General features: G+C 46.4%; 1 protein-coding gene across 2 annotated transcripts in view; it reads right to left on the bottom strand.

Annotated features, from left to right (window-relative positions):
- Positions 1 to 254: 254 nt before the first annotated feature.
- Positions 255 to 16,756, bottom strand: part of TMEM150C (transmembrane protein 150C) — a 45,372-nt gene continuing 28,870 nt past the window's right edge. For both annotated transcript variants that reach the window (XM_060247129.1, XM_060247128.1), the window contains 3 exons: positions 12,954 to 13,081; positions 8,028 to 8,205; positions 255 to 3,564 (listed from right to left, as the gene is read on the bottom strand). In XM_060247129.1, coding sequence (XP_060103112.1) covers positions 3,356 to 3,564; positions 8,028 to 8,205; positions 12,954 to 13,081 — 515 coding nt within the window. In that variant the 3' untranslated portion in view covers positions 255 to 3,355. The remainder of the gene's footprint in view (positions 3,565 to 8,027; positions 8,206 to 12,953; positions 13,082 to 16,756) is intronic.

The raw sequence follows: 16,756 nt of genomic DNA, 5'->3' as shown, positions 1-16,756 counted from the left end.
GGAGTTGTCCTTGAAAGGGCAGCTGCTGTGAGAGCCCTCTCAGTCCCACCCACCTCACAGGGTGTCTGTTGTGAGGGGAGAAGATATAGGAGATTGTAAGCCATTCTGAGTCTGATTCAGAGAGAAGGGTGGGGTATAAATCGGCAGTCTTCTTCTTGAAAATGCCACGTGGGGTCAGCATGAGACGGCACTTAATGTGCTTCTCCACTGCATCCAGCCCTCTGGTCCATGGGTGCAACAACAAACCCATACTCTTTCCATAAAAGAAATTTATTTAGTGGTCATATTTCAGTGTACAGTTATCAATCATTGCTCAGTTGTTCTGTGTCATAAGAAATATTCATAAGAAATGTACAATATATCACCCAAAAGCTTGAATTTTGGCTTGGGTTGCATACTGGGATTGGAGGGACCCTTTCCCAATTTTTTTTTGTCTAATAAACTTAAATATAAAATGATACAATGTAAACATTTATCTTAAAAAAAATATCACAGTGGACTATTTACAATAATTTGAACAGAAACCTATTATGTTAGCTACATGTGTGTATTTCACTTCCAGTGTGTTTCTTCCAGGCCTACCTTTCAATAACCATGCATAGACGATACTGGGATTGGGTCCACTGGGGGGGGGGCAGTTCTCTCCAGAGAAAATCCCCATACTTACCTTGCAAATTTCTAGCCAGTTTTTCCAACCTCAAATATTTTGTATCCAAGGCAGATTTTAAACCAAAGTAAACAAGCCCAAATACTGTGCATTTTGACAAGTCAATTGTTTGCACTGTTAAACCTGAACTTGTTATCTAACTCACCCCCATCACATCTATTAGCAACAGGAGAAAAAAAAACAATCCAGCACTGACTCATCTTCACCTGTAGCTATCTACCTTGTTCTCTTAGATGGTGTCAAGGAAAAAGCCAAGGTTTCTATACCATCTAGTTCCAAATATGTCACTGCAAGGAGGGAAGCCAACCTTTCCCCCAGCCCCCAAGTGATGGTTGCCAACTTCTCAATGGGCAACTATAGCTACAGCTAATTGCAGCTTGATCTCCCATGCTGTGAAAAGAGTTCTCAGCTGATTTCTCAACATCAAGTTATAGCTAAAGCCTCCCCTCTCCCCCCAAGTCATTTGGGAACCCAACCATGAAGTAGACATTTAACAGCTGTTGGATCTGAAGACATTAGTAGAAGCTTTTTCCAGAACAGAGGTCATTATGCTTATTGTTCACCAATGCCTGCAGATCAAGGGCGAGTTATAATGCTGGTAGCCCTTAGCCTACAGCTGCCTTTACCATGTATATTGTATATTTTACAATGTACGTTGCAATGTACAAATGCTGTCTTGGTCGTCACTAATGTTAAAGAAATGTTGACTTTTTACAACAGTGATGTTTGTTCCCAAGTCACGGAATTCCTGTTCAGATTTTGGGAGGGGAGGGAGAGATGATCCCTTCCAGGACAGAGATGGTCCATATGCCTTACACTGTTCAATATTTAGAGATGAAAGCTCTGTGCCTTTAAGAGAGAGGAATTCAACAGGTACCATGTGACAACAGGGTACGAGAGAAACCTGTTGCTGTCTGCCTGTCGTGAAGCTTTTAGGTTACTGAAACTCTGAGAGGACTGTTCAGGCAAGCACTAGGGGAGGATGCTTTGGAAAAGTAGGTTTCAAAAGCCGATCCTGGAGGTGGTTTTCACTTCCCCTTGGTATAAAACAGAAAGGCCCCTCCCACAACTAGATTGTGGGGCTCAGAACTGCTAAAGCGGTTCTGCCTCTGAAATTGACCTGTCTGGCTGTTATTGAACAGGATCCTTAATCCCATCCCCTTTCTGCAGATCCACTGTGACTTTTAAAAGCTGCCTAATTTGGAGGAAGGGGGGGAGTAACATTGTTAACCGCTTTCCTGGTCATCCAGGAAAAGGTTTCACCTGCCACATTGCTCCATGGTAGCAACCCTCGAAGGCCTAGAAGCCCTGACAGGGAAATAAAGGTGGCAACTCTAGTCCTGTCCTGATTAGAATGGGTAGAAGTGTTAGACTGTCTGTAGCAGTAGAAAAGAGCAAGAACCCAGTAGCACCTTAAAGACTAGCAAAATCTGTAGCAGAGTACGAGTTTTCATGAAGTATCTGAAGAAGTGAGCAGAGACTCGTGAAAGCTCATATCCTGCCACAAATTTTGTTAAGATGCGACTGGACTCTTACTCTTTTCTATTGTCCTCATCAGGTGGAGGGAGGTGCCATCTCACCCTTGTTCTACTGCTTCATAATGCCTGGGGTTGCCAATCTTTTCCCCAGGACTTCTCAGTTTTTAACACCTGTTTGACATACAAAAATGTATATGGAAAGGGAGAAGCAGGATCCTCAACCATATTGCCAGACTGCAACCTGGGGATTACCTTTCAATCTGCTGCTGAAACAGGAAACCAAGCAGCTGCAGCCTTTTGTCTATACCACCACTCCCTGCTTACTGTAGCAGGCCAGAGAGAGGAGAGGAGACAAAAGGACCAAGAAACACAAGCAACCAGGAACCACAGATGCAACCGATCCCAGTTCAGCAGTGGAGAAGAAAGCTCGGGAGGAGAACCTGGAAATCCAAGGCTACATGAACTGGCCCAGAATATGCAATCTGTGTGGTCAAATCCCTTCTATTTGCATACAGGAAGAATTGGTGGCTCACGTGCCTGTCTTTGCTTGGTGCACTTCTTGTGTCTTAAACTGCATGTGAGGAGCAGAGGAAATTGATGCGAAGACAGCCTCAAAAGCAGCAGTAGCAGCAGCCTGTGGGACCTCTTGTAGCTTGCCTATATTCTAAATGTTACAGGTTCACCAAAGATGGTAGTATCAGAGGGCTGCCATGTTGGTCTGCAGTAAGACACAAGTCCAGGAGTATCTTAGACACTCACAAGATTTTGGAGGAATAGGCTTTCAAGACTCAAAGCTCTCATGAAGGGAGTTTTGACTCCTGAAAGCTTAACACACACCCACACCTTTATCTTATTGGTCTCCAAAGTGCTACTGGACTCAAATTCATTGAAAAATTTATAAGATTTCTTGATCTGTTCCCTACCCCAACTCCAAAACCTCTGATAATTAATCACACTCTGGGTGAAATGTTCTGTGTCTCTTTCCTATCTTGCTATGCTGCAGGAGGGGGGAAGAGCACAGAGTGGCAGCCACTCTGCATCTCTTAGGTCTAGTCCTGCCCCAACAATGGACTTTTTGGCAACGTGCCAGTGCCTACAGGCATGGAAAACAAGGTGTTTTAACAAAATTGAAGTGAGAAATGGAGCCGTGAGTAGAGAGTCATGTGACTGCACGCGCCCAGCACCGTGGGGAAAAGGGAGAGAGGCTGGGTCACACCTGATCCGTTTGATACTCAGATGCTTCAGACAAGCTTTCAGAAAAGCTGAGGAAGTTCTCCTGGTACTCGGAGCAAATGATCTCAAACCGGTAGTGCCTGAACTCCACCGCGAAGGTGCCGAAGTAGCAGAGGAAGCACATTACCATGCCCCACTGTATCCGTGATGCGTGCATGTGGAACTTCTGTCCCATCAGGATGAAATCTGAAGAGGTGGGATCAAGGAAGATACACAAGGAAGTATGAGCACACAAGTGGCACAATGGTTCTAGGTCCCACTGTGCATAGGACTGTTGGAGGCTGCCCACAGATGGCTTGTCATTTTTAAATGTCTGGGTTTTTTTAATGTTGTTTTTAAAATTATGGTAACCGACCCTGGGGATCTGGTTTAGGATGGAAGAGCAGAATATAAAATGCTCTTAATAAATATACAAAAAATTTTTTTGCACTAAATGGAGCTGAACCCTGTGATTTGTCCATTATTACGCAAGCCAGCAGAGTTGGAGACATCCTCTTATTCTGCATTGGGGTGGCCAACGGTAGCTCTCCAGATGTTTTTTGCCTACAACTCCCATCAGCCCCAGCCACTGGCCATGCTGGCTGGGGCTGATGGGAGTTGTAGGCAAAAAACATCTGGAGAGCTACCGTTGGCCACCCCTGTTCTACATCATTTGTTCAGCAGTTTGTGCTACTTTGCATCATTCATTCTAGTTTTACTGCTTGTGGGAACAGACAGATGACTGAAGACCTTGACTACTTAAAATCGTGTTTCCTCCATCAAAGGCTCTTTCAAAAGGTTTTTGGTGGAGGATTTCCCCCAGTTCTGCCATCTGGGGGAGACAGGGGCTGGAATAGGACTTTCTAAGAACATAAGAGAAGCCATGTTGGATCAGGCCAATGGCCCATCCAGTCTGACACTCTGTCACACAGTGGCCAAAAAACCCAGGTGCCATCAGGAGGTCCACCAGTGGGACCAGGACACTAGAAGCCCTCTCATTGTTGCCCCTCCCAAACAGGTGCAGCCCTGACCTGGATGACCCAGGATTGCTATGTAAAGGCAAGAAATGGCAAACCACCTGTTGCCTTGAAAATCCTATGGGGTCACCATAAGCTGTGATTTGACAGCACGTTCCATCACCCAACAGGTGCTGCAGCCTCTGCCTTTAGAAATACACATTATATTGTTTCCTAGTCCCTACTTCCCAAATTTTACACATTACAACCCTCATATCCAGATGTAGTTACCTACCAACATGTGAACACATACTTGAAGCTGCTTTATACAAGCCCTGGTTACATATTTTATATTATTATACTTCCTGTGTGTAACTCTGCCATACAATAAATAAATAGAACTAGTCCTGTACAGATAACTTGCCTGGGTGTTAAGCTATTCTCTGGGACAAAGGGCAGGGCACTGGTCCCAATCTCTGCACAACTGCCTTGTCATCTGAGAATACACATGAAAACCTGCTTCCACTGTGCCAATGACTTGACGAATGTGTGGAGGCAGGGTGGAGCCAGTGCATTTGTGCCCCCTCCCCATGAGCAGATGGATCATCTGTTCAGGGCTGCCAAATCGGACCTCTGGTCCGGGAAAGTCACTATTATTTACTCAGATTGGTCTTGAGTATTATTAACTATTTATTAACTAAATGAAATTTCACATATAATTGCTGCTATTTACTCAGAGCAACAGTCTGACTCAATAGAAGGCAACTTCATGAGCTCAGGTTGCCATACAGAGGATTCCCAGGTGCTGAACAAATTCAGAGCGCAGCAAGATTGCAGTGATTTGATTAAGGCAGCTTTGTGAGTTCAGAGTGCCATCTATCTATCTAATCTATCCTTCCTTCCTTCCTTCCATCATCTATCTGCTCTCTCTCTCTCTCCTCTTTCTTTCTCTATCTTCTCTCTCTCCCCTATCTTCCTTCCTTCCCTATTTATTTATAAATTAAATTTATGGATCACCCAATCCCTGAGTTCACAGAGCTCTGGGCAACATATAACAGTAAATAAAATACAATACAAACATTATTAAGTCACAGTTATAAATCATTCAATACAATATTAATAAAAACAGTTCCCAGATGGCATCCATAAATCAAATTTTAAGCCAGTCCTAGACCGTGTCGCCACCTTGCAGGCAGGGTAGGGATGAGGCCAAGAGAAAAAGAAAAGATGGAAGAAAAGGGGGGGGGGGAGTACCAGCCGTGATAAAACCGGCTGTCCTCAACCAAAAGCCTGGCAAAACAACTCTGCCTTGTTTGGAGGATTCCTAGGAGGTCTCCCATGCAGACACTGACCAGGCTCAGACTTCAGCAAGGTTGCAGCGGTCTGATTCAGTACAAAGCAGCTTTTGTGAACTCAGGGGGCCTATACAGAGGAGTTCCATGAAAGCACTGATCAGAATCATACCTCAGCAATGCTGCTGTTTCATGTGCCCTCCAACCATAGCCTGCACTCTTTTTAGGGGGGCTTGATGGGAGCAGAAGTTACTTCCTCATCAGATTCTGGCTGTGCTTGCATAAGAATGTTTGAAATGATGCTGTTCACCAGACTAAACTTGCCATGGTTGTTTTATTAGAACCTTGCCTCTGCCAATTACGCATCTGGGAAGAAGCAAATCAGCTGGAGGGTGGGAAAGGTACAAGAAAGATAGCTGGGCAAATTTCCCCATGTTGTATACACAAAACAAGGAGGCTAAGGTATCCCAAGAGAAAACCAGTCCTGTGTGCAAAAGTTGAAGGCATGCTTATAAAAACTACACCATAAAAATCATGAGAGCCAGTGTAGGGCAGTGGTTGCTGGGGTGTCAAACATGCAACCCAGGGGCCGAATCAGGCCCCGGAGGGGTCCTATCAGGCCCCCGAGCAACTGGCTCTTGTCTGCTTCCTTCTCCCTCTCTCTTGCTTTCTTCTGCATCTCAACTTGCTTTGCAAGGCTTGCTCAAGATAGCACAGGAGCTACAGAGCAAAACCTCAATTTTCTCCATTGGTTGAGGCTCCTCTCACTCCTGGTCATCTGGGGAGGGAGGGAAAGAGCCAGAACTTCCTTTGCCCAGTTTCCTGGATCCCATGGGAGAGATACAAAGAAAACACCTTTAAGACCAACAAGTGCTAACATTTTAAGCATGTTTTATTTTAAGGCTTAAAAAAAATCTTTAATCATGTTTGTGTCCTTTAAAAAGTTTATATTTCTGCTACCTAATCTTAAATAGGTATACACATGGCTTGGCCTGACACAGCCCAATCCGTCCCAACAAGGTCTAATTTATGTCAGATCTGGCCCTCATAACAAATGAGTTCAAAACCCATGGGTTAGAGTGTCAAAGATCTGAGAGACCCAGATCTGAATCCCCACTCTGTCATGGAAGCTTGCTGTGTGACCTTGGGCCAGTCACTTTTTCTCAGTCTAATCTACCTCATAAGGTTGTTGTGAAGATAAAATAGGAAAATGATGTAAGCTGTTCTAGGTCACCATTGGGGAGAAAGGCAAGGTATAAATGAAGTCCATCCATCCACCCAGTTTTGTACTCAACCTCCGAAGTACATGTTGTACAATCCAATTCCCACCCCCCTTTTAAAGAACTGAAAGAGCAAGGGTGTCAAACGTGTAGCCCAGGGGCCAGATCAGGCCCCCGGAAGGTTCTTATCAGGCCCATGAGCAAGTCTGCTTCCCTTCTGCTTCCTTTTGTGTCACAGCTTACTTTGCTAGGCTCTCTCAGTCACACAGGAGAGCTACTGAGCCAAGCCTCTTTTCCTTCTATTGGCTGAGGCTCCATCCCCTCCTTATCCCCTAGGGAGGGAGGGAAAGAGCCAGAGCTTCCTTTGCCCAGTTCCCTTGATCACAAGGGAGAGATACAAAATCTGTGTCTTTTATAAAGTTTTTTATCTCCACTACCCGGCATTACATTTTATGACACGTAAGGCCTGGCCCAACAAGGTCTCACTTATATCAGATGTAGCCTCATAATCAATGAGTTTGACACTCCTGCTATAGTGCTTGGGGCCAGAGACCAGAAGATATCCACTCATCATCAGATCTTCACCAGACGCTTTATTCTGGGTGCCCTTGTCTTTAAAAGTTACATTATACACAAGGCCTGCCCTGACTTTGATGGCCCAAGCTAGCCCAATCTCATCAGATCTCAGAAGTTAAGCAGGGTCGTGCCCATCCTTATCAATGACCCTCTTGTGACCTTCCACGTGGCTCAAGTTGGGAAGCAGGGAGGGGGGAGCAAGTGGGATCATTGAAATGGCTTGCATCCATTTCAGCCTGACACTCATCTGTGAAGCTCAAATTTGGGCCAGGCACACTGTCAGCAGAAGCTACCTCACAATGTTGTTGTACGAATAAAAGAGTGGAGGGGAGAACGCAATTCTGCCCTGAGCTCCATGACAGAATATCAGTGCGATGGGATAACAGTATGGTGTAGTGGTTAGTGTCGGACTAGGGTCTGGGAAACCCAGGTTTGAATTCCTGTTCTGATGAAGGGAGCTTTGACTCTCAAAAGCTTACACCCTGAAAGTCTTGTTGGTCTCTAAGGTGCCACTGAGCTTGAATCTAGCTGGAATATCCAATTATCACCTGGTGTACCTTTTAAAAGTCCACCCTTGACACGGTTCCAAGTCTGGGAAGCGAAACGTATAGACTTCAAAAGGATACAAAGAACTACACAGAGGGTTATTGCTGCAGACAAGATGACTCGTGGGATTCCAGCTTTCCTTCCTTCATTCTTCAAGTTTATTTTGAGTGTCAATGCAGACTGAATCCAGCAGGCCAAAGTACCAAACCCGAAGGTCAGGGATGTCCCAACATTATGTATTTCTTCATCATTGGAAAGCTGCAAAAGAAAAGAGAACTCTGTGACCTCTTCATATGACCACAGGAGGGAAAAACACTCACCAAAACTGAATAATTATTATATTAACACCAGTAATGAACACATGGAGCAGCCTTATACTGAATCAGACTATTAGTCCATCAAGGTCAATACTGCTTACTCATACTAGCATTGTCTCTCTAGGGTCTCAGGCAGTGGTCTTTCGCATCACCTACTGCCTGTTCCTTTTAACTGGAGATGTCAGAGACTGAAGCTGGGACCTTTGGCATGCAAAGCGGAGGCTCTTTCAGTGAGACACAGCCTCTCCCCAAATGGCTTTCCTAATAAATACAGTGGAAGCTGCAGATGTTTTTGTAGTTCTGATCACAGTGTCAATTATGGAATACAGAGGTTGGGTCTGGGGTCCCCACCCTGGATGAGCTGCAACTCAATCACACATGATTTGAGGGTTTTCCTCAGTTCCTGTGCATGCATGTGGGGAACCTGTACATTTAGAGGCATTACTCCTCTGAAACCCAGAGCCGGGAGGCAACATCAAGGCAAGGCCTTGGCCTCTATGGCCTGTTGTTGGCTACTGTGTCAGGCAGGATGCTGGACTAGACAGGCTCTTCTTACATTCATTGCCCAATCTAACCGAGTTAGATTCAAGGTTTTGGTTATGATCTTTAAGGCCTTGAGCAGTCAGGGACCAACGTATCTACGGGACTGCCTCCTTCACTATGTCTCCGGAAGAGCACTATGCTCTACTGGTCAAAATCTGCTGGTGATCCCCGGTCCTAAAGAGGTCCGGCTGTCCTCAACGAGGGCCAGGACTTTTTCAGTCCTGGCCCCGACCTGGTGGAACTTTCTGCCAGAAGACATCAGGGCCCTGCGGGATCTTTTACAATTCCGCAGGGCCCGTAAAGCAGAGCTGTTCCACCAGGCTTTTGCTTGAAGACAGTGACGGTTGCCGGGCTGGCAACCCTTCCCCCCCTCCACTTAAGGGGGAACTGCTCCCAATGCCTAGAACAAAAAGAAAAAACTCTGTGTAAAATGCAATTTTAACTTGTGAATAATAAGTATCAAAATACTGGACCCATGCCCCTCCTGGCTAATTAAGGCTTGCCAGGAGGAGCTAAGATGTCCTATACGGGACATCATAAATAGATCTCTTTCAGAGGGCTCTTTTCCAACACCCCTGAAAGAGGCAGTGGTCCGCCCTCTCCTGAAAAAGGCTACATCAGACCCGGCCAAATTGGCGCATTACCGACCAGTCTCGAATTTGCCCTTTTTGGGCAAAATTATTGAGAGGGCTGTGGCGCTGCAGTTACAGGATTTTCTGGATGATGCTAAATTGACTTCTAGCCATCTTATATATGACTGCGAATTGTAGCACCTTAATTATTAACACATAATAGCTGTTTTATTTAATTTTAACCTAATTTATAACTGTAATTTAATTGTAATTTAATTTGTCTTATTGTATTGATTGTATTTTATTGGAATCATGGTTGTTCCATGTCTGTGAGCCGCCCTGAGCCTGCCTTTGGTGGGGGAGGGCGGGATACAAGAATTTATTATTATTATTATATTATTATAAAAAACGAGTAGTATCAGTACATATCGCCAAGTTACAACTTCATACGTTACTCAATACTCCTACTGTCCTCATGTGGCTGAAAGCCACTAAATAACATTCAGTCCAGTGTTAAAAGTAGGTGGTCCAGCGGAGAACCGGTCCGCTTAGCAAGCCATTTCGGATCTCAGATCCTTCTTCCAGGGACCATTCTTATAAGTGTTGTACAATTTCCCTGGTCCAGTAGTGCCAAAAGAATTCCTAGCTTTCTCTAACTAGCACGCATAATCGTGGGAACGCCATAGTAGGTGCTATCTTTATCAGCAATGCAGGAACGCCTGCACTGCTGATAAAGATAGCATTTACTGTGGCATTCCTACTATGAACTTGGCACCATTTTACTGGTCCTACTTTTAACAGCTGTCTGACACCAAAATTAAACTCCTCCTGTAGATATTAAAAAGGATGAAAGAAGTTCACTGGCTAAATATCTGCACAACAGACTGCTTTTAAAGGCATGAGAAACACAGCCAGTAAAAAGCTGCAAGCCCCACATAAATATCCTTTTTGGGATAACTGCAGAAAAACTTGAACTTTATATAACTTGAAATTAATTCATTAATTGCAGTACAATTCTCTGCTACTTCACAGCAGTTTCCCAGTGTTTCAGTCAAGGAAAAGTATGAAAAATAGCTGTCAAAAGATTGTCTTGAAACCAAGCAAGCTTGGTTGTAGCTTGAGGAAGCGTTCCAGTAGTAGCAGCGGAAGGAAGGGCCTACTAAATGAGTTACAGCAGCTGCCAGGGACCTGTGTGGGTGGTACACAGCGCTGGCATTCCTGATGGCAATGGCAACAGCACTTCCAACTGCATACACTGGCCAGTGCTGTTGAGGAAGGGGTGTGTAGGTGCTGCAGGCAATTGAACATGGGCATTAGGAGTGTCAGTCAGTCAGTCAGTCACATTTTATTTGTATCCCGCCCTCCCCGACCAAGCGGCTCAGGGCGGCTAACAGCATAAAATTCAATACATACATTATATAATAAATAACATTTGAAGACAAATTAAAATCCATAAAATTCTAAAAACATTAATACATTTAGTGCTATTCATCGGCAAGTTTACTTGGCAATTTAGTAGTATCAGCTGGTGAAGGCCATTTGGAACAGGATGGTTTTGCAGGCCCTGCGGAATTGTTCAATGTCCCGCAGGGCCCGCATTTCCTCTGGGAGTTGATTCCACAGCTGTGGGGCCAAAACTGAGAAGGCCTGAGTACGGGTACTCTGGAGTTTTACCTCCTTTGGGCCAGGGATAGTCAGCAGGTTCTTCCCTGCTGACCTCAGTGCTCTCTGGGGTTCATACGGGGAGAGAAGGTCCCTAAGGTAGGCAGGTCCTCGGCCATATAGGGCTTTAAAGGTAATAACCAGCTTGCAAGCTGGAGAAGAACACACAAACAGATAGGTGCATGCAGGTGTGAGGGTGGAAAGAGAGGACCCTGGAAATGTATGAAAAAGTTGCAGACCACCCACTTTCCAAACCCATTTTGGCTCAGCATGAGTTTCAGAGAGATTTTTCTGAAAACAAAGTTACTTCAGAAGAAGAGGCAGGTTTGGGGGTGTAGTGTATTGTGCTTTAGTAAAGCACCGCGCGGCCATGCAGCAGAGGCGACCAGGGGGAATCCCCTGGTCACTCGGCAAAGCGCGCGAAAGGACTCCGCCAATCAAGATCTATGGCAGGAAGTTTGACTGGCCAGGATTGGCCTGGGCCAGCTGGGGGGCCGTTCCGGGCTGTGTGTATATAGAGCGGGTCCCGGCCCGCGTTGTCCGTTCTGTTGTGATGTACCATCCATTAAAGCATGTTGCCTTCAACACGTCTCGTCTCTGAGTACATTACAGGGGGAATGCCCTGGAAGTGACATCACAGGAAAAGGTGGAGTTTTGGTTTTGGTGAAGTTTTGGTTCAGTGTGCCCTGGAAGTGACATCACTTGGCCCTTGACCTGTAAGTGACACCACAGGAAATGACATCATTCCTGGTTCCTGGCTCCACCCCCAAAGTCTCCTGGCTCCACCTCCGAATTTTAGTGGGCCACGAAAGAGAAGTGTAAAAATAACCGGGCATGGGAAAGAAAAGTTTGGGAAACCCTGCTATAAAGTATGTTCATTGGGTTGCAACTGTTTTAAATTACTGGGGTTTTTTATTTTATGTGTAATTTTTGTTGTACAGCGCCTAGAGCCCGGCATTGGCTGGGATGAGGCGATTCATAAATTTAATAAATAATAATAATTAGGATCAGAACCACGGTGCACAGGATAAAGAAGCTTTAGTCTTCTCACTTGTGCCTTTTTCTCAACCCAAAACAATCCCAGAAAGGCATGAATGCAGCTGTGCCTCCCAAGTTACCAGTGAAGTGGCTGTTGAAGTGAAGGGGTTCTGCCTGCCTGCTGCAGACATGGTTGTTCCACCTTGCTGAAGCCACATAGTGGCTCTGCCCACTCCGTCCCCCACCCCAGCATCCTCCTGTTCCCTCCCTCATACCAACTGCTCGTAGGCTGGATAAGAGCCCTGGATGGGTTGGTTCCGTCCCCTTGGCCTTGTGTTTGACAGCCCTGAACTTACCAATGGTTATGTATTTGTAATGACTGTGTAGGACTTTTAAAAAACCAAAATAACTATTATTATTTAGAAATATTAAGAAATAAATCTGTTTGCATATGCCTGAAAATGGGCCATAGAACAGTGACTGTGAATGCAGAAGGCTCTAGCCCTGGTATCTCCAGCTTAAAGGATCTCAGGTAGCAGAGATGAGAACCTGCTGGTAAGGGCAGAGACTAGTGAGGCTTTGTGGTCTTGCATACAGGGCAGCTAACTGTAATTTATATATAGATTGACCAAGGAAGATCATAATTATGGGGAGGGGCTGTGGCTCAGTGGTAGAGCATCTGCTTGGCATTCAGAAGGTCCCAGGTTCAATCCCCAGCATCTCCAGTTAAAAGGACCAGGTGGTAGGTGTTGTGATACTTTCACAATGAAAGACCTCAGCCTGAGACCCTGGAAAGTCGCTGCCTGTTTGAGTAGCCAATACTGACCTTGATGGGCCAAGAGTCTGATTCAGGCAGGTAAGTGGTCATGCGCAACTTAATTCGTGTATGTGTTCATGTGCATAATTAACTGGGAAGGGAGAGAGAAAAGAGTACCTGGAAGTTGCCAAGGAGGGTCATTCCGAAGGAGGCCAAGCATAATGCCACCAGGCCACTCACGTTGAGCCAGGGGTTCAGGACCTTTGGCTTTAGCTGAATAAAGCGGAGGACAGCCACCACGAGTGCTAGGCGAGGAAAAGAAAGTCACACTCTGGTGGTGATAACATTCATGCAAGGCTCTAAAACACACAAAACTGGCAAAAGTGTCATGCAAATTAAAAAACCGTGGCAACGGTGTAGTGATTTTGAAGACAAAACAAATGGGAAGGGAAGCATGATGTTTCAACATCCACATATTTTAACAAACATTCCACATAATAATAGCTTTATATGCCTAGTTCTCACTGGAGCAGCAGACCTGCGTTTGGGCTGCACCATTTCAGACTCACATGATTAACAGTCTTCTATACAAGTTAAAGATGGCTAGAAAAGAGGAAGACTCAATGTGAGATGGATTGACTCAGTCCAGGAAGCCATAACCCTCTGTTTGTAAGACTTATACAGGGCTGTAAATGAGCTGATATTTTGGAGGTAATTAATTCATAGGTCTGCCATACGTTGGAAGCAACTTGACGGCATAAAACACACACATACAAAATAAATTCCCTGCATATAGATCTGTGTGTTTTGACTCTCAGGTAGTTTAACAAGTCAGGCCTGCTAAGCTTACCAGAATGTGTATGTATTAAGTGCCATTAAGATGGTTCTGACTTATGGCGACCCTATGTTAATGTATCATTAACAGCCATGCTCAGGTCTTGCAAACTGAGGGCCATGGCTTCTTAGATTGAGTCCATCCATCTCATCTCATGTCAGGTCTTCCTCTTTTTCTGCCACTTTCAACTTTTCCTAGCATGATTGTCTTTTCCAGTGATTTGTCTTCTTATATAGTATATAGAATGCTAGCAATTATGTTATTGTTGCTAGTGCATCATGGAGAAGGCCAGGGCTTTTTTTGTAGAAAAAGCCCAGCAGGAACTCATTAGTACGCGAGGCCACACCTCTGACATTACCGTCATTTGCATACTAGGCCACACCACTGACATCACTGTCATTTGCGTACTAGGTCACACCTCTGACATAACCAAAAGTGCTATAATCACCACACCTCAGAAAAGATATTCTAGCATTGGAAAAAGTCCACAAATATATAGCCATAAATATATAGCCATCCCAGGAAAAAAAATCAAATTCCAACACACTACTCGATCACAAGAGCCAGCATGGCGTAGTGCTTAAAGAAAGAGAAATAAAGCAAATAGACATGGGAAAAGACTGAATGACAGAAAGAGAGAGAGAGGAAGGAAGGAAGGAAGGAAGGAAGGAAGGAAGGAAGGAAGGAAGGAAGGAAGGAAGGAAGGAAGGAAGGAAGGAAGGAAGGAAGGAAGGAAGGAAGGAAGGAAGGAGGGAGAGGGGGTGAGAAATAAGGCAAACAGGGTAAAAGAAATATTGGCAGAAAGATAGTCAGACAGAAAGAAAGAGTGGGGGAGTGGAAAATAAAGCAAAGAAAGAAAGAAAGAAAGAAAGAAAGAAAGAAAGAAAGAAAGAAAGAAAGAAAGAAAGAAAGAAAGAAAGAAAGAAAGAAAGAAATCTTACTCACCATCACCGGAAAGAGGAAAAAGAAACAGAAAGAAGGGGGGGGGGAGACGGAAAGAAAGAAAGAAACTGATCTCTGTAGTCTGGAGATCAGCTGTCATAATGGAAGATCTCCAGGTCCCACCTGGAGCTTGGCAACCCTGGCTGCTGCCAGATACCAACTGTTTCCTCCTGCATGGCTGCCTGTTGCTGACACCGTGGAGTTGAATGGCCCTGAAGTGCTGCCTTGCAATGCCACGGGAGCCACTCACCTTGGTTTGCTTCAAGCCAGGGTTGCCAACTAAGGGTTGAGAAATTCCTAGAAATCTGGGGGTGGATCTGAAGAAAACAGACTATCAGCAGGGATGTCATGCCATACAACCCACCCTCTGGAGCTGACAACTTTTCCAGGGAAACAGATCTCTGTAGTCTGGGGTTCAGTTGAAATTCTGAGAGAACTCCAGGTCTTGCCTGTAGGCTGGCAACCTACCAGGACTATTTCCCCTTCTCAGTCCAGTCCTGCTTTTTAAACAGACACCAATGAGGGGGGGAAAGTAAGGCTATAAAACCACAAAATGGAGGAGGGCATGCATTTCCCCAGGAATTTTCCAGATCCCTGAATTTTCAGGGGGTTTTGGGGGGGTTTTTAAAGTAACTTCTCTTGTGTTTTCATTCCTAGAGACTGAAAACATCTCAGTCTGTATTTTTGCTCAGCAAGACCTGATCTCGTCAAAACCTTGAAGCTAAAGCAGGCTCAGTACTTAGAAGGGAGACCACCAAGAAGACTCTGCAGTAGATGGCAGAAATGGAACGAAGGGAGGGGAAATGGAAGGGAGGGAGGGGAAGAAATGGGAATGAGGGGAGAATAAACAGAGCAAGGAGGAAAATAAATGAAACAAAGGAGGAAGGAATGGGAACAAGGGGGGGAGGGAAACGGGAGCGAGAGGGAAAAGAAATGGGAATAAGGGGGAAGAAATGGAATCAGAGGGAAAGAAAGAGTAAAAAGAAAGAGAAACTGTCTTGCTCACTAGTATGACCACATGCTGTTGCACAGCCCCGGGAGTCCTCAGTGTGAGGCAGCTTGGCCCCTCGACCACAGCAAGCAACCCAGGCACAGGGAGGCTACCACTCCAGCATGGCTGAGCCCCCTTAATATGGCAGACGACCCAGGCGTGGGAGGGCCCTGCGTGAGGCTGCCGGGTCCCCTTAAAGCTGCAGGTGACCAGGGCACCAGGAGGTTGCAGCTGACCCCCCCCCCCCCAAACAGCAGGCGACCCGGGTGCCAGGAGGCCGCCGCTGATGCCTGGCTGGGCCCCCAAATATGGCAGGCGACCTGGGAGGCCATCGTTGAAGTGCGGCTGCCCCCCCGCCAAAAGCGGCAGGCAACCCCAGCACCGGGAGGCCACTGCTGAGACCCTGAACGCGGCAAGTGACCCAGGCACCAGGAGGCCACCACCGAAGCGCCGCTTGGCCCCCTAAAGGCGGCAGGTGACCCGGGCACCGGGAAGCCCCACTGAAGTGCAGCTTGGCCCCCCAAAGGTGGCAGGCAACCCAGGCGCAGGGAGGCTGCCGCTGAAGTGCCGCTTGGCCCCCCGAAGGCAGGGCGACCCAGGTGCCAGGAAGCCCCCACTGAATTGCCGCTTGCCCCCCCGAACCCGGCAGGCGACCCGGGTGTGGGAGGCTGCTGCTGAAGCACTGCTTGGCCCACTGAACGTGGCAGGCAATCTGGGCACCAGGAGGCCGCCGCAGAAGCTCGACTAGGCCCTCTGAAGGCGGCAGGTGACTCAGGCTCTGGGAAGACACCGCCAAAGCACCGCCTGGCCCCCCAAACCCGGCAGGTGACCCGGGCGCCAGGAGGCTGCCACTGAAGCGCTGCTGGTCCCCCTGAACGCAGCAGTCGCCCAGGGTGCCTGGAGGCTTCTGCTGGGCCCTCCGAAGGCGGTAGGTGACCCGTGTGCTGGGAGGCCACTGCTGAAGTGCAACAGCAGCAGGAGCAGGAGATTGGAGCCGGAACGCTAGTGAAGGTAGCCGGAACGGTGTTCCAGTATGTTCCGGTTTAGAAAAAAGCCCTGGAGAAAGCTATGTTAAGATTCTTTTTTTGCTTACATGCTAGACTTCTAGGCTAGGTCAGAATCCTTTCCCCCTTATACACCAGACTTCTATGTGCAGGGTGTCTTTTTGTTTGGCTAGAAGCAAGACCATGTCTCCAGTCTGAAGTTGAGCTG

This window comes from Heteronotia binoei, chromosome 9 (assembly GCF_032191835.1).
Source record: "Heteronotia binoei isolate CCM8104 ecotype False Entrance Well chromosome 9, APGP_CSIRO_Hbin_v1, whole genome shotgun sequence".
Taxonomy (NCBI): Eukaryota; Metazoa; Chordata; class Lepidosauria; order Squamata; family Gekkonidae; genus Heteronotia; species Heteronotia binoei.
This window is presented reverse-complemented; position numbering and strand designations above follow the sequence as displayed.